The sequence below is a fragment of the Pararge aegeria genome, chromosome 17 (genome assembly GCF_905163445.1).
Source record: "Pararge aegeria chromosome 17, ilParAegt1.1, whole genome shotgun sequence".
Taxonomy (NCBI): Eukaryota; Metazoa; Arthropoda; class Insecta; order Lepidoptera; family Nymphalidae; genus Pararge; species Pararge aegeria.
In genome coordinates, this window is record NC_053196.1 from 10,026,952 (window position 1) to 10,052,244 (window position 25,293).

Below are 25,293 nucleotides of genomic sequence, written 5' to 3' on the forward strand. Positions count from 1 at the left end.
AAAGTGCACTTGTCTTTTTAAGATTGATTTAGAACTGTAACTGGTCAATAAATAAATAGGTACATAATAAATAAATAAATACTGGTTGTTTTCTTACCTCAATGTGATGAGTTACCGTTCTTCTGCCGATATACATGATCTAATTACTGTATTTTGGCGAGTTAACTCCGGTTTTAGATACAAAAAAAGTTCTTGGAATGACGGATATGACATTCGATAACACTGAATTCGAGGAGTTTCTGATCAAAACGCAAAAGCTACGAGCGACTACAGCGCGTATACGCGCAGTAGAGGCGCGTTTCACGATCGCCCCGTGTGCTTAAGGTTAGAAGGTTGCGTTCAAATCTCGTATGAAGCGCGTATACGCGCGTCATCTGTGCGTCGCCTGCGCGTATAAAATACGCCGTGTGCTATGGCTCTTAATGATGATATCGGTTAAGCGCCATCTTAAGTTACGACACAAATTCGGCGGTGCGTAATGTTTTAACTCGAAAACTGACAGTTGACAGATAAAAAAAATATACTCGTTTTTTTTTTTTTAATAACCTTAAATCCATACGGACAATGAATACGAAAATACAAACCCAAAATACCACATTATGCAATAAGATTCACACACAAGTTAAGTTGAGAGTTGCTTAGTAAAGATTGAGACAAAGCCAGTTTCGAAGAGAAACGTAGGGATTAATTTGCAAAGAAGTTGCAACTAAATGGGATCACAACCTTAACCTAAAGGTGACGGTTATTTCACCAACAAAAATATTCTCAAGGTAGGTTGACGTCAGGCAGTTCGTAAAAAATATGCTAAAACTAAAATAAACAGCCTGTCTTCTTTGATAGCTGACCCCACTAAGGTGGTTAAAGGGAATGAAGAAACACTTAAGCCAATTTACCTTACTGAACGATTGAGGAAAAAACGAGTATTTTTAAACAACTAAATCTAGAGCATTCATTCATTGTGTTGATTTTGTTTTTAAACACTGCCAATTGATGACGTCAATTACGCGATGTGATGCGTGCGTCAACACTGAGAATTTCAACTTTGTATTGACCCCATAAAATAACAATACCTAATTTTTATGAACCAATAATATCGGAAACAGGGCATATGATGGAAAACAATAAAACAACATATTTTTACATACATATTTATATATTTAACATAATTATGGTCTTAACGTCTACAACAAATTGTACATTATTATAAAATAAAATTTCGATTTAATACTGCAAACAGAACATTATTTTTGTACGAATATTAAACCTCAGTCAAAAATTATACAATACAGTATACCTTCAGTAGTAGTTGAACAATTTTATTGATGTAGAATTAAAGAGTTAAATAAATAAATATTTGTAGTGGGAAAATACCGAGCACATATATGTTTTTATACTAACTTAAGTACCTCGGTGCTGCTGATTTCTAAATCACTAAAAATACAATTAAAAATGCTGCTCGATTAATATAATTACATGGATATCGTTCGTACAATATAGTTTGATGCGCTTGGCAGATATCATTAAAATTACAAGCTTTTTTTTAAATAGTAAAATACTTTGAGGTGGCACTCGAATTGTGTTGTTTTTTGTGTCATTTAAACCATAGACTATAATGTGTCGATCTTGCAAATACATCGAAATAAGTTCTTATTACAGAATAGTAGCAATAAGTTAATAGAATAGCAATTAATAGATAGTTTTTGTTCAATCTTTAATGCCACTAACATCTGTCACAATCAAGCTATATTTTACAAACCATAAATTATAAACATTAAAATCTATAGTTTGAATTCATTTTTTTAAAGAAAGTATAAATACGAACAGGCATAGGCGTCAATGATTAAAATTTTATGAATTATTTAAAAGCACATTACAGACATCTTAAATGTGAAATATAACAACGTATTTATCGCCCACAATAAACGCTTGTTACCCTTAGATCTACATTAAATAATGGATAAAATAAATAATGACATGAAAAATAGTCAGGCCGAGAGACGCGCTGAAGGAATACTGCTCTTAGATCAGTCAGCAGCCATTTTGAGAGATTACCTAAAAAGTTAATAAATAATGTTTTCATTTTTGATCGTATACTTTGAAGGTTATTTGTCATAAAATAGATGAAATTGCTAAATGATGTGTGTATAATCTATGTATGTTAATATAAATTCTAGTTTTGTGACTACCTTTCGGCCGATTTTAATAATTTGGAAGTCGCTTCGTGGCTTCCTCTCAGCGATTCATGTAAGAACACATGGATCGCTATGAGACGTCGCGACTTATGCTATATTAAAGATATTGAGACAGAACAAAATAAGTGAATTATTATAAATGAGTAATACAAAAAAAATTATCAACAAAATACTCAATAATGCCAACATGTATAGTATTTATTTTATGTTATCCTAAAATTTTTATAAATAACCAAGAATTTCTGTCAAGACGCAAATTCGTAATTCTATCTTATCGAGATATTTTTTACTGAATCGTATAAAGAGGATAATCATAGTCAGAAATGTGGTCAAGAATAATATATAATTTTTACCCAATGAAAAACTACACAGATTATTAATATTTTGTCATTTTTAATAGTGTTTTTACTTACACTTGGAGAAAATATAAATTCTATAAATTTAAAATGAATATAAAAAATTACAGAACTGACAGGATTTGAACCTACAACTCTCTGGCAATCGCGATCTGAGCGCTTTGACAGCTAAGCTACAGTTCTCCTATTGGAGATCCTGTCGGTTCCCCAAATTTGTATATGCATTTAAATTTTTTTATTTAATAAAATTAATAGTAAAAGTTCTTCCAACCTCATTTAGCAGCACTCAGTTTCTGTCATGAAAATCAAACATGTCTCTCACCTAACTATCCTAGTACGTGCGTATGACGGGCGGCACTGTTTTGCACTCGGCTTGGTCGAGCGTGTTGTCGATGACGGGCCGGTAGCTCAGCTTGGTGGCTCCCGACTGCGGATCGGTCTCCGCTATCGTGTGCTTCCTCCAATGTTGCTCGAACGGCAGTTTTGTCTAGAACAAAGCTCGTTTTGTATAATTTTGAACGGTTTTTTTTTAATAGTTATTACTGACTGAATAAAAAGATGGCCGGCCCGCCTGACAGAGGTAAATCCATCGTCTGTAAACAGAGTAACACCTTATTTTTTACTCCACTACAAGTTAGCCCTTGGCTGCAATATCACCTACTGATTAGAGATGATGTGTAAGATGGTAACGGACTAACTTGTTAGGATATATGGATGTTATATTTAACCCCTTACCGGAATCTGATGAGGGATTGGGAGCTTGCATGAGTGTACCAGACTATCTGCAAATAGGAAGAAGTGGCGAATGATCGTGAGGCGAGTAACAACTGCCACAAACAATGTGCCACCGTGATGACCACGACCACTCTGGCAAGAGTGTTACTACAAAGAAGAAGAAGAAGACCGGTTTCTACGCGACATCGTACCGGAACGTTAAATCGCTAAGCGGTACGTCATTGTCATTAGGGTGGTATCTTGCCACGGCTGAAGCATCCAACCAGACCAGATCAGAGAAAATAAAGAAATTTTAAATTTCCAAATTATCCCAGCCGGTAATCGAACCCGGTATCTCCTACTTTGCGCTGTGTTAACCACAGCGCTCACCGCTGCCCCAGAGAGATCATCAATGTATAAATTAAATCATCTAAAAAAAAAAAACTAACCTGTCCTTGCAGAGGTTTAGAATAGTCATATTCATCGCGTCTGGTCTTGAAGTCCTCGCGAGCGTGCGCGCCTCTAGACTCCTCCCTAGCCAGGGCTCCCTCCACTATTTGTACCGCGTTGATGAGCAGGTTCTGAAGCTCCAGTGTCTCTACCAGATCGCTGTTCCATATCAGAGACCTGTCCGACACCTTGACGTCGGCCATCTGCTTGTAGATTTCGTGGATCTGCTTGTGGCCTGCGCAAATTAGGAGTAATATAAAAAAAAAAAAAATATTACTTCTTAATGTAAATTATGTGTCGTGTAGTGAAGGACACATGAGTACAGTTATCACCTCATCTCTTCCCGCGGGTGTCGTACGAGGCGACTGAGGGAATACAACGGAGAACGGCCAGCAGCGTCCTTTGAGATACTACTACCACCTACTGTGAACACTCAGCCGTCTGCCCAGCGTGATTAGAGTGGACCAATAGTGGACTGTTCATGGTGTTTTAATTAATTAAAAAAAAAAAAAAATAACAAAAAAAAACTTCAGAACTTCAATATAGTGTTTGCATTATGCTTCAAGTCAAGCCCCTTTGATTTGATACCCATAAAGAGTTAGATTTGAAAAAAAAAATGGTAATTTGCCATTTTGTGGTGGTGGCCATCTTGCCAGCCTCAAAGGAGAATGCCGGATGTAGTATGGGATTTGGTTTCACATAGTACTTATAAGGTGCCTTCTTGGAATTTATCTCATTTTGAAGGGTTTAATAATTACAATACATTGCCAAAGACTTTAAAACTGTAGTTCGCCGGATTTCAGAGTTACATGCAAATGAAGTTCGTGAATTAAGGTTATTATACATATTGATGGTACTGTTCACAATATATAAGAACCACTAATCTATTTCATTAAAAGATTTTTTTTTTTGGGATTTGAAGGTTGTTTTTTAAAAATAAAAACTTAATTTTTGATACCAATTTAAATGAGGCAAACCGTGTTCCGGCGTTCTCCTTTATCATAGTGTATTGTATTTTACTCAAGCCCTTTCTTCTGTTACCCATATTGAGGGAGTGTGGAAAAATATGTGATCCGCCATTTTGTGGCAGCGGCCATTTTGGGCTGATTTTCATCAAACATAGCTAAGATAACACAAGACTGATTTACCTTCCAAACAATAGAAACTTAAGTCAAAATAGGTTTATCGGTTCGGGAACCACGATGCCAAAGACAAACGTACACAGACACAGGCAAGTCAAACTTCTAACTACCGCTTTCTGACTGTTCTTCGTTTAGGTAAATATACTCTACCTTTTCCAATCAATTGAATTATGTCTTCCATTTTCTCGTCTAATTTCTATGATATAAGACGAGATAATATTTCCTACTTTCCTAAAATTTATAGAGGATGGTTGAATTCGTTAGCTATATAATCATAATAACAGGCGATTATTGTTTTTATGAAATACATTAAGTGGGGAGACAACGCGAAATAGAATAACTGCCGGCCGATTGGCGCAGTTTGCAGCGACCCTGCTTTCTGAGTCCAAGGCCGTGGGTTCGATTCCCACAACTGGAAAATGTTTGTGTGATGAGCGTGAATATTTTTCAGTGTCTGGGTGTTTAAACATATATTCTAAGTATTTAAGTATATTATTCATAAAAATATTCATCAGTCGTCTTAGTACCCATAACACAAGCTAAGCTTACTTTGGGGCTAGATGACGATGTGTGTATTGTCGTAGTATATTTATTTATTATTTATTATTTATAATAACTATTATTTGCGGATAACTATGAGATTACTTCATGAGATAGCATAGATAAAAGCAAATTATTTTTCATAGGCAATCCAATATTATGTTTTTGTAACTAACCATCTTCAAGTGTGCTCTTCTGTCTGAACACGGCGGCATTCTTTTGCATGCATTTCTGCATGCGCAGGCGCAGATCTGCGGTTGAAATGTTACCGTCCGCATATCTCAACTTGTCTAAGTTCGCAATACTCGCTTGTCCAGTTGACTGAAACAAAAAAATAAATTAAGTACGAGTCGGACTTGCAGACGAAGGGTTTCGTACTTATCATCATCATCTACTAACTAACATCACTACAGCACGTGTGCTGTAATATTAATTGTGGGTCTTCCCCACAATTGATAAAAAGGGGTTAAAGCCGTAGTCCACCACGCTGGCCCAGTGCGGATTCATGGACTCCACACACCTATGAGAACATTATGGAGAATTCTCAGGCATGCAGGTTTCCTCAAGATGTTTTCCTTCATCGTTGAAGCAAGTGATATGTTAGTTACATGAAACGAACATAACTCAGAAAAGTTAGAGGTTGGATGGTAGAGCTGGGATTCGAACTCGGCCCCTCGATAGTGAAGTCGAGCTCCTACCCACTGGGCTATCACCGCTTTCGTACTTAATTCGAATATAATACATTACATAGTATTAATATTATTAAAGTCGAACAAAAAACACAAAAACCCGTAAGATCCCTCTTTTAATACTAAACTTTTTTGTTATTTACTATTATTGAGGAAATGGAATTACACATTCTGTAAAGTTTTCTACTCTACAGTTCTTGAGATTCAGCCTACACACAGACAAACCGAGACTTTACCCGAAAAACCACTAAAAACTTAACCCTCACGTAATTAAACAATATGTTATAATTGTTTAATAATATCTTATTTAAATTTTTAACTAGTTTATTTAATTTTTCTAGTACTTTTAATATAATGTAGTAGCCGAGTGTTAGTTATGAACATTATATGCGAAGTCAAAAGACTTTAAGATAATTCAAGTTATAGGTCAACTATATCTATTTTACACGAGCAATTAACAAGTACCTATACAATTACAATATTAGCCGTAAGCTCTAATTATTTATACAATGAAAATAACTAAAGTCTATTTTTTCTTACTTGTAATGTAAACAGTCTTTACGTTACTTTTTACTATTTTCATAAGAAAAAATAAAAACACGCCGATACTACCTACATAAAGAAAATCTAATTTTATTGTAAAACGGTGTTTGTTACGATTATAGTCCGTTATTGACTAAAGTGCGGCCAATTTATCGAGAAAACATATTTATTGTAAACAACATATTTTCTTTTCAATTTTATACAGAAGATTAATATTTATTCTAATTTAGGCAGAAGACTAAAATGTTGTTTACCCCTTCACTAAGCGAACTGTCTGACCTTTGTTTGATTACATTTAGTCCGCGGATAAATTGTTGCACATAATGTTCTTTTATAGAATATTCCACAGTTTTGTTATAATAATTCTTCAATCTCTAGCAGTACTTGTTTGACAACTAATGTTACTAGCGTTAGATTTTAACTTTGTTTAATATCCACAGAGATGCAAAATAGGGTCCAATCAAATATTAAACTACATAGGGGAGGAAGTTCGCGCCAAGTTTGCTGGAGCTGTGTTTGAAAGCTTACGCTACTAAGAGACCTGTAGCCTTAATGTACGGATGTTATTGTGATACGCTATTCATCGTGGAAGTTGTTTATTTGGTCATTATTTATGAAAACATCGCTAGCGCGATGCAGGATCCTTGTGTCGCCATCTAGTTAGGTATTGTAAAAACCACCAAAATTTGCTCGCAATCGCAGAGTCGTAAATCACCGGAGTAAAATGAATTTTATCTGCATTATTTTAAAGCTCAAATTAGTTTAATCATGTTACCTCCTTGAGAGGTGCCTGCGAGTCTCCCGGTCGGCTTGTATCAGCAACAGTGATGGCACAGGCCCGACCAAACACCACGATGTCGAGGAGGGAGTTGGCACCCAATCGGTTGGCCCCGTGCACTGAAGCACAAGAAGCTTCTCCCGCCGCGAGTAGACCAGGTACTATGCGATCTTCGCCGTTATATGTGATAACCTGTCAACAAAATTACACATTAAATATTTGGCTAACGTATCTAAATGAGATATAAAAATAAAACTTAATTTGCTATACCGGAGCATACTCAGGAGATGTTGACTTTAGGATGAATAAGGGAAGTATAAAAAGTGAAATTTTAAATGTAATAAAAGCAGAATAATCTGTATGGTGTAATACAGATTGTCCTGCTTTTCGCATATTATAGCAAATTAACCTTAATTTTCATAATATATCATGGAATTCCGCAAGTTAGCGCCTGCTTCTAATTTCCGATATTTGAAATGTGAACTGAATGAACTTTCATTTCCTCGAAACTAATCTATATTATCCTTGAAAAAAATAAACGGCATTATACTTATTGGCGTTAAAACCAAATCGCAAAACATACTTTATAGAGTATCTGTTTTTGTGATATTATTCCAAAGTTTCAGATCTGCCATCGCATAAGTTTAAAAAAATGTTTAAAACTAACATTTAAAAGTTTACAAAAAAAATGGATTATTTAAAAATCGAAACAAACGCGACAAAATCGCTGCCAAATGTTAGTCAAGAATATTCGAATTTCGAAATTCATGTTGGCCTATCACAGGCCAACATGAATTTCGAAATTCGAATATTCTGCGTGTTGCCAGTGATGACCTATGGCTCTGAAACATGGTCGTTAACTATGGGCCTCATAAGAAGGCTTAGAGTCACTCAGCGGGCGATGGAGAGAGCTATGCTCGGAGTATCTCTACGCGATCGAATCAGAAATGTGGAGATTCGTAGAAGAACCAAAGTTACCGACATAGCTCAACGAGTCGCGAAGCTTAAGTGGCAATGGGCCGGGCACATAGTTCGGAGAAAGGATGGACGTTGGGGTCCCAAGGTGCTGGAATGGCAGCCCAGTACTGGTAAGCGCAGCGTTGGTCGACCCCCAACGAGGTGGTCAGACGACATTAAGCGCGTAGCAGGTAGCCGTTGGATCCAAGCGGCTCAGAATCGTGGAACTTGGAACTCCCTACAAAAGACCTATGTCCAGCAGTGGACGTCTATCGGTTGAGGTGATGATGATGATGATGAACACAGGCACTAATGAAGCGTCGTTGTTGTTGTTCCAAGCACGACCTAGTCTAAGAGCCCTCGAAGAACTCAGTGAATTAATTATCTAATTATATTTTTACCTCTCCTCGGAAGTTAGTGGGTGTACCACCCATGTTGTAATGCACCGTGGGCAGCACGGGAATAGGCTCCTTCGTGACGTCAACGCCGGCGAAGATCATGGCAGTCTCGGAGATGCCGGGCAGACGCTGTTTCAGTTGATCGGGGGGCAAGTGGTGAAGCTGTAAGTGCACGTGATCCTTCTCCGGGCCGCAACCCCTACCTGCACGAACATACACGAACATTCACGAACATACACGAATTTCTATAGGAGTATTGAGCCATTTTGGCGTGAACAAAACCATAGAACGAGAGTTTCGATCGTCAACGAATGCTTTCCATTTGCTATACAGCAACACAGATATGTACAAGATGTGCTCGCACGCGATCAAGGAGTCGTTTGTGAGTATCGAAATACTTGAATAACAGAGCAAAATGTATTTTATTTTTGTTGTTTAAGGGCCATATTTGCCTACAATTCTTCAGGACTTTTGTTAAAACCCAGTAAGTATCACAGATACTACTTTACTTTTAAAGTAATAATTGACGGACCAAGCAAATGTCCCACCTGCTGGTAAGTGTAAAATCATCGCCTATAAACATAATAACACTTCACAGGGCATAAAAGGAGCAAGTCCTGCAACATGCTGCCGATTCGAGGCGTAGGTAGTGCTTATAAACCTTGAAGCTGGGTGAGGCTTTCAGTTATTGACAGTTGCGTGCATTTCATACATGCACAAAAGCACTGCCTACCCATATTTTTAATATAACTCGTATAGAAGGAGGATTTTTCTATTTACCGCTATCTTCCTGTTTATGCTTACCCTGGAAAAAACGCAGTGTTCACCATTGTGCATACCCTGTGCATAACCTGTATGCAAGCCACTGGCTATTGATGTGGTCAACTCACCCTCCATAATCTCGACAGTCATGGCTCTGGACACGACGTCTCGGCTGGCAAGATCCTTAGCAACTGGCGCGTATCTCTCCATGAAGCGTTCACCTTTCGCGTTGACGAGGAAACCTCCCTCGCCTCGGCAACCCTCTGTCATGAGGCAGCCCGCTCCGTAGATACCTGCGTTCCAATTACCATCATAATATGCCTTGTTGCATACAATTTAATATAGAAGCGTGTTATCCTAGTTGTTAGGACTAAGGGTTCACTTGCGGGGGTCCGAGTTTAAATCCATACGCAACACAACTCTAACGCACCTCAACTTTTCCAAGTTATGTGCGTTTAAAACAATTATTTATTTATTTATATGCATTAATGTCTTATCATAACCATAATTAATAAATAATAAAAATACTACGACAATACACACATCGCCATCTAGCCCCAAAGTAAGCGTAGCTTGTGTTATGAATATTTTTATGAATAACATACATACTTAAAATATACATATAAACACCCAAATAATCAAAAGGGCGTAGCAATGTAATTACTTCGTCCCCTTATAAAGTTAATTAGAATATCACTTGCTTCAACTGTGAAGGAAAGGATCGTGGGGAAACCTGCATACCGGAGAGCTCTCCATAATTTTCTCAAAGGCGTGTGGAGTCTACCAATCCAGCTAGTAAACTAGTCCAGCGTGGTGGACTACGGCCTAAATCCTTTTCATTGTAGGAGACTAGTGCCCAGTAGTGGGCCGGTAACGGGTAGATATGATAATGATGATTTATTTAAAGGATTAGAAACTTCACGAATGTATTTAATATCAATAACAATGACTTCTAGTAAGCCCCTTGACTTTGGTATTATTAGGTTTGTTTTATCAAAAGAGCCACATGTACGCATCAAAAGTGCCACCTATGGGCCTACTTGAATAAAGATATTTTTGACTTTGACTTTAACGATTCCAATAAATTTTCTTTCAAATTAACTGTAAAACTGACTTTTAAGCCAAATTTTATTTTTATATTTGTTATTATAACAATAAGTCTACAATGCTATTTTGACAATTCTCTTTTTATACATATTTCAAATGTTTTATAAAAAATTAAAAAAAACTTATATAAAATGTACAAATTATTGATTTAAGGTTATTAGATAAACAATCACGTAATTGAAAATTCACTTAATAAACCCCCTCAAGAAATCAGACCCCCCAAGATAGCAAACAAAATATATTGCAATAAATTATTGCAATATCTACTTGAATTTGGCTACAACATTGATAACATATCAATTTAATTTTATCTCACTGGATTTGAAAAAATCCTTTCATAATACCATGTTGATATGGTATCGCCGTGTGAGATTTTGAACGACTACTCTGATTTATTTAAAGATTTTGGCGATTGCTATTTGTAAACAAATGAATCAAAAACTAAACAAAACTTTAGTTTAGTTTGACAGTAATTGTTGTTTTCCTATATTTGTTAAAAAAAACTGTTTAAAAGTTGAAAACTTAAAAAAATAATATATTTTGTTATTTTATACGACAAATTTCAACTTAGCTAACGAAATAAACACCTATTTTAAAATATGCAAATCGAGCCATTTTCACTAAGTTGAAAACTATAAAAAGTAATATATTTTGTTTATTTTATACGACAATGAACCGTGAGCTAATAAACTGTGTCTAAAGAGAGACTTCTATTTAAGACAACAATTCAAGATAATAACTCAAGCCGTTACTGTGAGGTAATGAATATTATAACACTGTTATTGTACACCACATAAAAACATAGGAAAAGTTATAAAAAACTAGTTTACACATTTAGGCGGCTATGAAATATGCTTTGAACGAATGGAAGGGCAGACAGAAAACAAATTATTCAATAAGGAAAACCATCGATCAACTAATACTAAGATGTAACTTGAGAGATGTTGTACCCCCGAGCAAAGTCTAAGGATCGGAGTATAGTTACCAGTGGGATGGAATTGCACGAATTCCATGTCCTCGTTCTGCAGACCGGCACGAGCGGCCATTGCCGTGCCATCGCCCGTGCACGTGTGCGCGGACGTGCAACTGAAGTACGCGCGACCCGTGCCGCCAGTCGCTAGGATCGTGTTCTTGGCTTGGAACCTGAAACAAAACATGAGGCCCTCCTTTATTATTGATGCTATTTAAATATGCAACGTTGCGATTTGCAATTTTTCATGTATTCTTGGTGTAATCGAGTTCACATAGATGACATTTTATGTCAAAGTTTTTTTGCCTACACTTACTACATATTGCAGTTTGCGGTTGAGTATTATTTGACTTGTAGTGTACGAATGCCTGCACTCGTCAGTATATCAGGTATACTTATAAGTAGGTAGGTATATCTGTTTAGTTTTATCAGCTTTCTTCACCGTTAGGTAGAATTTTAAAAACGGTATATTGACCTGTACCAAGTAAGGATGCAGTTGCTTTGAGATTTTAAGGTTTATTTTTATTTTGAGGGTTACTTATAAGTAGGTGGGTAGGTAGGTATACCTGATTAGTTTTATCAGCTTTCTTCACCGTTAGGTAGAATTTTAAAAACGGTACATTGGCCTGTACCACGTAAGGATGCAGTCGCTTTGAGATTATAAGGTTTATTTTTATTTTGAGGGTTAGACCTTCTCCGACCTAGCAATCGCTATTTTTGCAGTGCTGAGCCGACCAAACTAGTGTGACTGTATAGCCCGTCACAACATGATACAAAGGTGTTCGGAAATTTCCTCTTTATAAATAATTGAATTGCACGAACAATGTCTTTTTTATTTGTAATTTCTGTTTGTAAAAATTGCTTCTGTAAATCTGTTTTATTTATTTGCATTTTGCAGTTATACCTACATTAGTACATTGAACGTACATGACGTTGTATGTTGTTTGCTGTATTTATTTATTTCAGTCCTTGTCAACTAGTAGTAATACTCTTGAACGCGGTCACAGATATGCTAATCTACATTGCACACAAAGAAATGTTATTATATCGCGTGCACTGAGGTGTTCTTCAGATATGAAACGCCTTGTATTGCCCAAGTTGTTACTATTAATTAAACAGCTAACTGGATATAAACATGCCTTAAAATCAAAGAAGACCCAATATAGATAAAATATTATATCTTAAAATAAGACGCGTGCCAAATCTACCATTAAAAATATTGATTTTTATGATAAACGAAATAACTAGGTAATGCATTTGAAAAATATCAAAACTGATTAAGAAACTGTCGAGATTATTTTGTTAATGCTTTTGATGATCAGATTTTTATCTATATGTTATATTTGAACATAGAATAAAAATAATCAAGGTCTCACAGAGGAATATTGTTACGTGATTTACAACATGCATGTCTTCACAGTTCAGGCCAGGTCAACAATATTTAGTAATATTTACTTAACATTGCAATTTTTTTTATTCTCGTGTCGAATTTCGCGTTAGTCTGGACAAATTACCAAAGTACCAAATTTTTTGCAGATACTTTCCAGTTTTCACAGGAACCGGTTCCACTATCTGAGGGCTAGCTTGCATTCAAAGTATATTTTAAAAAATGTATGCCATCAATTTTATGGTCCTAGGTGTTTTGTGGTAATTTTGGCAAGATAACTGAATCCATTTGTTTACAAGAGATAAGGTTGTAAGATAGTGTTTTGACAGAAACCATCTTAACGCGATAATGTAAATATATTCTTCTACTATTACCAAATTAGTCTAAAATTATCAGCCTAATATCAGCGAATATTGCTTATCTTCTGTTCAAACTACTATAATAGGTAAAAAAAAAAATAAGATTTTTTTATAACAAATTCACAGTTTATTCCTTCTAAAAAGTGGCGATGAGCAAAGAGGGAACGACTTCCATTAGGGAACAGAGTAAGATCCCCGGCTCCAAACTCTAACTTTTCCTAATGTTGTTTCAGCAATTAAAAATCACTTGTTTTAACGGTGAAGCATTATAACTCCGTGAAGATATCTGCATGCCTGAGAGTTCTCTTTAATGTTCTCTTTAAAGGCGTGCGAAATCTGGGCAAGTCCAATCCGCACTAGGCCAGCGTGGTGGATCTTTCCATTTTTTAAGGAGGTAGCCCTGCAGTTGTCCGGTAATGGAGTGACGAATGTTATAAATGCAAAAGTATGCTTTTAGTAAACCTATCTAAATTTAACAAATATATTATCTAATCTAAATGTAAGCGCGTGGACCGTTAAATACAGCTAAAACGTATTGAACTTTTTGAGAGGCATTTTGATCATTATCTACAGCCACTGCGCCAGGCTGCCGTCTGCGACTGCGATAAAGCCACCAACGTGTAAGTTTAGCGACAGATCAAACAAAAATGCAAACTTTTAGTGAGAAAGCTGAAAAAAGTTGCAAATCTGGGGCAACTTAAGCGATAAAATAGCTTGGGTATGAATTGCTCTAACTTCATAGCTTGATATTAATTTACTGTGAGATTGTGATAACAAAAAGAAAATATCTGCCTAAGTTTGTTGTGGGCTCTTGCAAGATCCAAGAAGATTGGAACCCTCGTAGTTTTAGGTTTAAGTTATCACCATCCCCTTAAAATTATGTAAACATATATGTTTGAACGCTTCATAAGTGCCTGTGATAGGCCTACATAAAGAAATTTTGAATTGAAATTTGAATTTGATAAGAACTTCGGTAGAAGATATAATCTACAGAAAAGTAGCCGGAAGATGGGGCGTTGGTCTCAGAAAAGTCCTGGCTGAGTTAACCGGATTAGTACAGTATTACACATAGCTGACTGCTAACTTCAGCTAGTAGAACAGGCAAGAAAGCTGAAGATTCTGAAGATAGGCTCGGATACTCGTATGTCTTAAAGAAAAGTGATGTATTTGAAAAACACGAAAAGAAACTCATATTGACATTAATAGACTACCAATTCATACGATCTATTTACTTAGCAGTTATCACCTACATGCTATTTGTCCAAATAATTATTGATTTTTTACAGCTGAGTTAATATTTGCATTCTCTATTGTTATTCAATTAGCGTTTAAACGAAAATATAGTATAAACTACCGGCGCAGATCATACATTTTGAAAACGATTTCTATTTTTTAAATTGAGTAGACGCAGATTGATTTAATGACGAAATATATTAGTTGTTGAATATGACTAAGGTCGCATTTGTTTTAATATTTAAATTCTAAGAAACTATTCATTTTCCGGGATAAAGACTACTGTTGTAGTCCATAGTACTGTTGAAGATGTTTATATCTACCATTTTCTCGTCCTACATGTATGAGATAAGACATGACTAATGGGTAGACATAATTATCGAGTGGCACGGTTAGGCGTGCCGTATGCGACACTTTAAAGGCGTGCAAAGATATATATTATAAAGGCTATTTTTATCCAACGGGAATGTTTCCCGGTTGATCTTCCTGGATAAAAAGATGGTATCTTATGTTCATACAATCCAAAATGTTTCAAAGTCAAAGTCAAATATTTCTTTATTCAAATAGGCACCTAGATGGCACTTTTGATGCTTTGATTATATACAAAATGTGTACATAGCAGTGAGTAGTGATAGCGATAACTACATTCGTAAACTTAAAGCTAAAGCTACGAGGGTTCCAAACGCGCCCTGGTCTAAAAAGAAGCCCACAACAAACTTAGCCGGGTGTTCTTTTTGTTATCACCATCTTACATGGTCATTTGAAAATATTTAGGAAGCAACCTGGTTAGAGCAATTGTTCACACCCAAGCTTTTATCGTTTACGTAATATTTATACTATAATAGGACTTTTCTATAAGCTTTCGCTTAATACAAATGTTGTCAACATCAGATGCAGTTGAATGGCCATAGTTCATAATTTGGTATTTATTATATAAAGTATGGAGGATGTATTGCACAGACTAGCCCTCATTTTTAATAGGAAGGAAACTAAAAACTATTATCGCAAAATACGACTATTTTTGGAGCCAGTTTAGCACTGATGTATTTGTTTGTACTGATGTTGTGTGTTTTAGAAGGAAATTTAACTTTAAATAAAATAAATATATTACGAAAACGCACACAACGCCATCTAGCCCCAAAGAAAGCGTAGCTTGTGTTATGGGTAATAAGATATTTTTTATGAATAATATACATAAATACTTAGAATATACATATAAACATCCAGACACTGAAAAACATTCATGCTCATCACATAAACATTTTCCAGTTGTGGGAATCGAACCCACGGCCTTGGACTTAGAAAGCAGGGTCGCTGCAAAAAAGCACTAAGATACCTTGCATCTTAAAGGCTACTTTTATTCCCAGAAGAGCCACTGGGAAGTGTTCCTGCTTGGCTTATAACCTTTGTTACCTATCCATGGCTTGTATCTAAACAGTTCTTGACAAAATTTTGCATCAAGATGTTTTGTTTTTAAAGCATCTTGATGTGAATGATTTGAATCATCATCAAGATGTTTTAAAGACAGGTTACAAACACAGTCAATGGCAACAGCTAGTATTCAGAATATGTGTATGAGTATTGGTGTTTTGGTGCAAAGTTTATTGGTAATGTGTATTAAGTCCTTTATAGAAATTGCATTAACTTTATTCTTACCTATGCAAGGTTCCATCTTCAAGGTTGATTGCAATGCAGCCCTTGCAGACTCCGTCTTCCATTAACAAGTCCAGAGCAAAGTATTCAATGAAATATTCACAGTCGTATCTTAGGGATTGTCCATAAAGTGTATGTAGCAGTGAGTGACCAGTTCTATAAACAAGAATAAGTGTAGTAAATCTTAAGTGGTGATACATACAAACATAAAAAGAGGTTGTTTATTTTACTATGATAAAGAGAATTCGAAATTTTATAAATCAACCAAACCTTTCTTTGTACTGTATAACATTATCTAAAAGCGAGTAATGTTAGTTATTCAAAAAACTTGCATTGAGCCGCTGGACTCAAGCGGCACAAGACTGTGGTCCATTCATTTCAAGCAGTAGATGTCCACTGATTGATATGATGATGATGATATTATTAAAAATAGTAAGGAATTTATTTCATAATTAATAATATTAAACACCCAGCCAAAAATTATAAATCTTTATTTTTGAACTAGGCATTTTATTATTTGAAGAAGGAGCAGCGATAGCCCAGTTGGTAGGACTTCGACTTACATGATAGCTGAGCTACTTACTTAACCTTAGTGGCTTTAAAGATCTTAAATTATTTGTATTTATTGGTTGGCACAAATTTCAAGTAGGAATGGAGATCATTACAACATGATTTGTTAATCAAAATAATTTTTATTTCTTTCTATTTACTAAGATTTGTCACTAACAGTCTATATTTAATTAACTACAGGAAAACAACTCTCATCTATAGCGCTATCAAATTTACTTTAATATGTTTTGAGTAAACTGGACATTTAGCTCTTTCTTGGGACAGTAGGACCGACCGCCTGAAACAACAACACACAATTGTCCAGGAATATCCAAAGCAGGATGTATTGACACATTATACTTGGGCCTATTTCCTGAATAACAATATTTACTCACCTGTCAGCTACAGCGCAGCATCGATGTGCCTGTCCACCCTTTCCAAACTTCAGAGATTGTCCACCAAAAGCCCTTTGGTAAATTTTCCCCTCTGGTGTACGAGAGAAAGGCATGCCATAGTTGTCAAGTTCAATGACAGCATGAGGTGCTTCTTTTGTCATGTAGTGAATGGCATCCTAAAATTGAACAGAAGTAGCAGGTTGTGTTCATGGTCAACTGGATTAATAATATATATAATGTATATAAATTAAATATATATTTCAATATCAGCAAGATTAAGCCTTAAAGAAATTTAGTACAATGCTACTAGACATCTATTGCAGGGCATGGGTCTGATTAAACTACATCTTCTTGAGCTTCAGCTTACAAATTTAAATAGCATTTAAACTATCAGGGGCTCTAACTCTATATGTCATTAAAACTTTAACAAACTGCAACATGTCAACTTAAAAGGTTTCATCAAAAACTGATAGGATTTTCACATAGCAGTAATAAAATTGAATAGAAAACTTTATTGCAACACAACACAGTAGGAAAACATGAGGAAAACAGTAGTAGTACTTAGTGCTAGGGTGCAAAGGCAGCCTTATCACTAAGTGAGTGAGTTATGGGTGTGTTTACATATTATGTCCTATAGAATCAATGCCTAGGGCAAATGAGTCCCATGTTAACAGTGATGTCCCAGAAACAAAAAAATAACATTCACTAGAAACAATATGGTTTAAAACAAAAATGCAAAAAATTTCAATGATATAAATATTGTCCAATAAATATGATATTTCCAGACATGGCATAATTGCTGAAATCCAATTGCATAAAAATCTTAATTATTTATGATTTTTTAGTTCTGCTTACCTGATCTCCAAGCCAATCAGAACCCTTGACAGTGTCATACATGTGCCATAGCCAACTATCTTCTTCCATGTTACCTTTAATAACAAACAATTGTTAAATAAAAAAAACATGTTAGAACCATGTATTTTGGTTAAATGTCATTAATATTACTACAGCAAATTTACTTTTAACTACACATGTGATTATGACTGAGTTAATTGTGTTCAAACTAAACCAATTTAAAAAGGAAGTATCTTATTTAGTTTGGTTTACTAAAATTTCATAACAATTATTATTCTTGAACTGCTTATGTAATTTGACAGTTTAAATCAGTTTTTGGTTTGATTTCTGAACAACTTGCTGGATTCAGTTTGCCAAATATAGAATATAGTTTTTTTTATGCAATTAAGAGTATATTACTTACTCAAAATATTATTAGTAGTAAAATAATTACTAGATAAGTTAGCATTTTAGTACAACTTACCTAGAGCTGCATTAATGCCACCTTGGGCAGCAACTGTGTGTGACCTTGTTGGAAACAACTTAGTTACCACAGCTGTCTTAAACCCTTCCTGAACTAAGCCAAAGGCTGCCCTGAGCCCTGCCCCACCAGCACCTATCACCAATGCATCATGTTGGTGATCAACAACTGTGTAACCTTTGCCTGTGCTAACTGAAGCATCTTTGAGTGGAGATGCACCTCCCACTGACAAATGGAGGTTCCTATAGAAATGAGTGGCCTGAAATAATAGAAGAGAAGTCTTTGCTTGTATTAAGTTTATATTTGATGTTAATATACTGGAACATTTTAAAATATATTAGTTCGGAATGTTAGGGGCATCTCATAAGCTAAAATAGCGGGTAATTTTAGACGTAAATTATTGTTATGAAATACGAAAATTTTACACCTTTGCTCTAACAAATACAATGCTGTAGCATGTGAGAAATTTAGAAATAATAAGTGACATTCTATGTTTGATACATATAAAGGGAGATAAAAATTATTTGATGCCATAAAAACACGGCGTTTTACGAAAACATTTCTGCGACGTTACATAACAAATATTAGTGGAATTTAGGCACCAATATTTATTATTTTGTACTAACCAGAGCGGCAGGACTGCGAAATAAAGTTGCTTTCATTAACGCACTCATGATGGAACTCTCTGTCCGCACCGGAGTACAGTTAAACTTTTAATTTACAATCTAGAATTATTGCGCCACCGACATTCACACAACCACCTCACAGAAAAAATAAGCACTTTATCGACCTTATCTGTCAGATGACGACTATCGAGTGTCAAAAAAGTTAAAACAAGTTTGTCAAGTTCAAAATCAAATCGAATGTCAACAAATAAAGTTAAATGGTCTCGTCCAGTACTTGTCCCGTACTTGTCCATTAAATACATTTATTATGTATAATAAACTCGTATTTCTTCTTGTTTTTTCGATTCGTTTTTAATAATGCCAACTATATTGACACTGGCAGGGTTTTTTTCAGACATGATCTTTTAACTGCCAAAAAGCTTACATCCATTTAATGTTATTTTAACGCCCAGAACTTTGGGGAAATCATAAAAAAACCCGGGAAAGATTCATCTTGATGATTTTTATAAGGATGAAAAGAAATTGTTATTATCAATTAGATACAGTTGCAAAAAGCAACAAACCAACGCCGAAAAATGTATTTTTTTTATCCTATTTAATTTTTGATATTTAAATTGAATGTTGAAAGAGAAATACAAAATAGCAATAGTTGAGGTTTGTGCAAACTGTTCATTGTAATTTGGCCCCACCACCATTACTGTAATGACTAATATCGTATGATTTCTCTTTTGAATAAAATAAATCTTATTGAATAATTTACAATGAAACAATAATCAAGAGGCTAAAACAGTCCACCGCTGGATAAAGGCTTCTTCCGATGGGAAAGTTTAATCACCATGCTGGGCAAACGTGTTTGTGTTTGTCATCGCAATAGATGGTAGTAGTGGCACAGAGGACTCTACTGCCCGTTCTGCGTTGTATAATCCTTTAATCGAACCGTACGACAAACGCGGGAAGAGGTGGCGTGGTGACATGAGAACAAATAAAATTTGTAATTGGCGCCAGCGAGAAGGGCGCCACGATATTCCTCTGCGTTATGGAGGGTAGAGATAAGGAGAGTCATCTGTGTATATGAAAAAGTGTCGTCAAAATGTATTAAATTAGGATGGCGCCACATTTGCATCAGGGTAACTCTTAAAAGAAGCGCTAAATATAAATATTGTTAGAGTAGGCTTGAAAAATAAACAAGGAAGTATGGAGATACAAGGAAGTAAGGTTATATTTACCACAATATTTTGTACAACGTAAGTTGTTGAAATTCTCAATAATTAACTACTTTAGTCGATAATGACATTAAAATTTTTAACTCGGCATACTTCAATTCATCTACGATTGCTACATTCATACCATACCCTGTGCATCCACCAGCGCCATTGTGGAGGATTTTTGAACTGTTATTTAGCGCATACACTTGACACTTTTTCAACTTTTCTACCATATAAGATGACTCTCCTTACCTCTACCCTCCATACTCTGCGTATAATAATTATCATAGAACTTTTATCTTTACTCAGAGTCAGATGTGTTGCAAGAAGTCAACGACCTCTCAGTTTTCAATGTCTGTCGACCAATGATGTTAGTCTAATCATCCTTGACGCGTTAACTGATTGACCAATACTCATATTGTATGAGGATTGGTTTAATTACATCAGTGCTGCCTGTTTCAATATTGAATTGCGCATACTTAAAATTAGGGAATTATTCATGAAGTATTTTTAAGTATCAGAAAAAAAATCAGCCTGTTAATACAGTACACGAAAACAATTTTATGGTAACACGTTTTTTATTTATTTTGTAAAGTACAACCATTTACGATTACGATGGATTAGAATAAATACATGTTATTTTGGTACAAATACACTAAAAGCTATTAGATATATGGATGGCTGTGATTTACAGTCAACGCTCTCGATGCAGCTAGGTAAATCAGCGCTAGTACATGAAATAAAGGATCCTACATATTGAAATGATGGTACATTTAGCATGACTACCACCGTGGTAAAGCAATCTTATTAGCAGCTAATAAGAGGGTGTTTCATACTACATTCTTTGAGCTGTTCAAAAGCCATGGCTCGAAGGTACTACTGAATTACACCATTTTATTTTCGATTTGTGATTTGGACCACGTAATCACTAGTAATTTGAGAGCACGACACTTGATTAAATCATCAAAGACCTGACAGCGTTGGCATCCCGTCTGGGTTGCGTTTTTCTCTGCCTCTGCTCCCGTGTAGCATCTGCGATGCGCTAATAAAATTTAACCAAGGAAACCGCGTCTTACAAACTAGTTCGACCATGATTAGCTTAAATAATAATCATGGCTATGGCGGGAAATCGGGCAAGAACTTGTGCTAATGCCAAATGTGCTTGTTTTTAGCCCTCACTTTTTACCAAAACACTCGCTTTCAGCCCTTTTGGCTACTTTTAACAATGTGTAGCTAAGATTGAAATTTAAATTACTATATTGCAGAAAAAGCAACCGATCAAAAACAAAAAAAGATGAAAAGCGACTAGAGGAAAGAGAAGACGATCGAAGAGTATATAATCATTGCTATGTGAGGAGGATGCATCAACTTCAACTACAACACTACTCCGTCAACTGTCAACTGTCAAGTGTCAAGTTTAGTTGAAAAAGGTTGAAAATTTAAATCATTTGTTTGTCATTCCACATTTGTCAACGATGAAAGAAGCAAACGAACTTGTCCTAAATCCTGATTTCTCGATGGTCTGATCATGTGTGGATTAAACTGTGTTATATGTTTGTTTAACTAAACCATAATAAATCTGTATAACGCAATGGCTGATAATCCAAGTAGCGATGGTATGTCTGAAGCTGAAAGGTTAAGAGGTAAGTGCAAAGTGATAAATTGAAAACAAACTGTATTATGATATTAGTTTTTAATTTTTTGATACTTTTTACTCTTTTAGAGGAAGAATTGGCACAAGAGTTAGATCATAGTGATTCAAATGAAGACGACTCACAAGATATATCCTTAGAAATAGAAGATAGGTTGCTTAGAGATGAACCTGAATGTAAGTAAGAGTACATTTTTTTATGTATACAAGTCAACTATGAGGTTTTTTAGTAGCTTTTGAATCTGATATAGGCAAAAGAATATTGAATTTTATTATTTTTGTACATATTGAATGAAAGAGGTTTGATGTGGCCGTTTATTGCCTGAGGTACTACAAATTCTACTAGTAGTAGCGTAGCATAGTGAAGCGGGTAATTTGATTATGTTTACTAAAATCTTTTGTGTTAAAACATCACAATTTTTCAAACCTAATAAAGTTTGTCAAATTTCATCAAGAGGGCAATCTGCTTGGACCATCAAATCAATTATGGCATGCAAGGAACACATCCTGCTGACCACAAAGCTGTTAAGCCACATGTGCCTGAAACTACACCAGCATAGCAACTATGATACAACACTCATTCTTGAAAATAGCAATACATGGCAGCAGAAATTAGCATGGGGTCAGTACTCCCCAGATGAGCTCTACCACTACAATACCATAGTATACTTCTCTCCTTTTGGAGAGTGGAGTGCTGCTCAGTGTTCAGCTGTTGAACATTAATTAGTAAAACCAAATTTAATTAGTAAAACTAAATATATTTTATATGAATATTAAATATGAACATATATGTATCATGTTAAAAACATTTCAGACACTACATTAACTAACTGCAGTGAAAGCATAAACAGCGCAGATGACAACACAATGAGAGATCAGTTCTCTGATAATTTACAAAATGTGGCAATGGAAGAAGGGCTCGGAAATGTATATACTGAAACAAATGATAAATTAAATTTTAACAATGATACATTGACTGATGCAAATGATCAATATGAGTCATATTTAAATGATTATTCTTTTGACAATAACCATACTATAGATGAGTCTGAGTTAAATAGTAGGGAGGTATTCAACCTCAGAGATGGGACTGATATATCCAATATGGATCACTATCAACTAAATGATATGTCTGGTATGGATTACCAAACAACAGAAGAAATGCTGATGAGTGAAAGAGAAAGAGAGAAAAAAACTAAAAAGGAAATGGAGGAAGAGGAAAGAGAAAAAATGCAGTAAGTTATTGTATTACATTAACACTGTTTCTTAAATATAAGACAAACTGTTAACCTTTAAAGTTCGTGTGTTTGTATACCTATAACACACCACCATACAACCATTCTTTATTTATTATTAAGATCAGTGGTGTGCACAGAGGGTATGCACAGAGTATGCAGATGATATAAATTGAAGAAAATCTCCTGTACAAGTTATCAATACTTTAGGGTAGGCTTTAATAACTCTTACAATTATTATCCTTATGGAGTGGAGATTTTATTACCGATTTAGATCCACCGATTAAGATTCAATTTGACTCAAATAGCATTTGTGCCATAATTATGCCATGCCTTCTTTGACTGATACCTAGTAGAATGAAAAAGTAAAGTTTAGTTTATAATTGAAAGCAGATTTAAACATATTGTATTGTAAATGTTTTAGAATCAAGTGTTTTAGTTTTTTATTTATTATTGTTGAGTCATTTATTGTTTTGCCATCTAAGGATGTCTGTGAAATTCCTTACAAATTGAGAAACCTTAAAAAGAACCTTCTTCACAGAGTATTAGTATCAAACTTCACTGAAGAACAACTAAACAGATATGAGATGTACAGGCGAGCAGCATTCCCCAAGGCAGCTGTAAAAAGATTGATGCAGACTATAACTGGTTGTTCAGTAGGACAGAATGTAGTAATAGCCATGTCTGGTATTGCCAAAGTATTTGTGGGAGAGGTGGTTGAGGAAGGTATGTATTTTTTTTTTTTATATTTTCATCATAATTTATCACCGTAACCTCACCCCACCTAGGGTGTATACTTGAAAATGTCTTTTAAGTAAAACTTCTTGGAAATGTTTGTAAGTAAAATTGATGTCATATCTACACTTTTTTAAGGATATGATAAAAACTAACTAACGCCACATATCTAGAATTTAAATTATAAACAGAAACTGAAAATATAAATGGAAATGAAGGCTTTAAACTTATCTTGGAACAATATTAAGTCTGTAGCTTGGGATAGGTCTGGATGGAAAAAAGTAGTTACCGCCCTATTCACCACCAGGTGTTAAAGGACTCAAAGATGATAAAGACAAGAATTTACCTATAAAAATTTGAAATGAAGGCAAAATTAGAGTTCATATTACTTTTTATTTTTCCAGCATTAGAAGTATTGGAAACATCTGGTGAGCCAGGGCCCTTACAACCAAAACATCTTCGAGAAGCCTTGCGAAGACTTAGAGTTAGAGGGGCCATTCCTACCAGGAAAGCCTATAAAGGCTCATTCAGATTATAGCATGCAACATTGTTACTGTAAATATTACTATTAACTTTCTATTCTAATATAAAAAATAAATAAACAGAGTTGTTTAACATAAAATAAATCTTCAGTCTGCTGGAATTATATTTGCATTGGTTTTATTGTTTTCTAATAAGTACTTTTTATTAATTTCACACTACACTTGCATGTTTTCTGACTTTTCTTTTTAGTGTAAAACATATTTTTAAATTATAAAAAGAGGGTTTTTATTATTTTCTTAACAATTTAAAATAGATTTTACACTAAAAATAAATGAAAAGATTGTTTACATTATGAGATGAGTTACCTACGAAGTTACCAACAAATCAATTTTGCAAGCAATTATTAATTTGAACAACACAACAGAAAGATGTGTGGTTTGCCATTATTAGATAATGGCGAACCACACATCTTTCTGTTGGCTAGATTAGTCTAAGTACCAATCTGATCACGGGAACTCGCCAGAAAATCATTATTTCTATCTACCAAAGGATTTAACATACAAAGGAAGGAACATGTACCACTGTATTGTTATAAGTAGTAATAACAAGGTGGCTTGGAAGCATCCGGCTCCGCTTTCATCTCTCACAAGATTTAAAAATGAATTTTAAAATGAAAAATGTAAATTGTTGATATTGGAAAAGAGCAACTGCTGATTATCTTGCCGGCTTCTTCTCGGTAGAATCTGCTTTCCGAATCGGTGGTAGAGTCACTACAGACAGACAGACTTGATGTTTCGAAAGTGCTTATATTAGGCCTACTTGAAATAAATGAATTTTGAATTTTGAATTTTTTTGAAGTTTTGCCTTAA

At 35.0% G+C, this 25,293-nt stretch overlaps 2 protein-coding genes across 2 annotated transcripts; one reads left to right on the forward strand and one right to left on the reverse strand.

Annotated features, from left to right (window-relative positions):
* Window positions 1-1,159: 1,159 nt before the first annotated feature.
* LOC120630906 (succinate dehydrogenase [ubiquinone] flavoprotein subunit, mitochondrial) lies at window positions 1,160-19,282 on the reverse strand. Its single transcript, XM_039900247.1, has 13 exons — window positions 19,116-19,282; window positions 18,493-18,748; window positions 18,030-18,103; window positions 17,175-17,350; window positions 16,234-16,386; window positions 11,614-11,771; window positions 9,650-9,814; window positions 8,763-8,962; window positions 7,402-7,596; window positions 5,571-5,715; window positions 3,712-3,947; window positions 2,871-3,035; window positions 1,160-2,052 (listed from the first exon to the last, which is right to left on the reverse strand). Exons 1-12 carry the CDS (start codon window positions 19,161-19,163, stop codon window positions 2,880-2,882), a joined length of 1,962 nt encoding a protein of 653 aa, XP_039756181.1. The 5' UTR covers window positions 19,164-19,282; the 3' UTR covers window positions 1,160-2,052; window positions 2,871-2,879.
* A 2,470-nt stretch (window positions 19,283-21,752) lies between these two features.
* Window positions 21,753-24,590, forward strand: LOC120630916 (transcription initiation factor TFIID subunit 11). Its single transcript, XM_039900258.1, has 5 exons — window positions 21,753-21,963; window positions 22,044-22,148; window positions 22,786-23,206; window positions 23,748-23,932; window positions 24,346-24,590. The coding sequence occupies exons 1-5, from the start codon at window positions 21,912-21,914 to the stop codon at window positions 24,477-24,479; spliced, it is 897 nt and encodes a 298-aa protein (XP_039756192.1). The 5' UTR covers window positions 21,753-21,911; the 3' UTR covers window positions 24,480-24,590.
* Window positions 24,591-25,293: the final 703 nt, after the last annotated feature.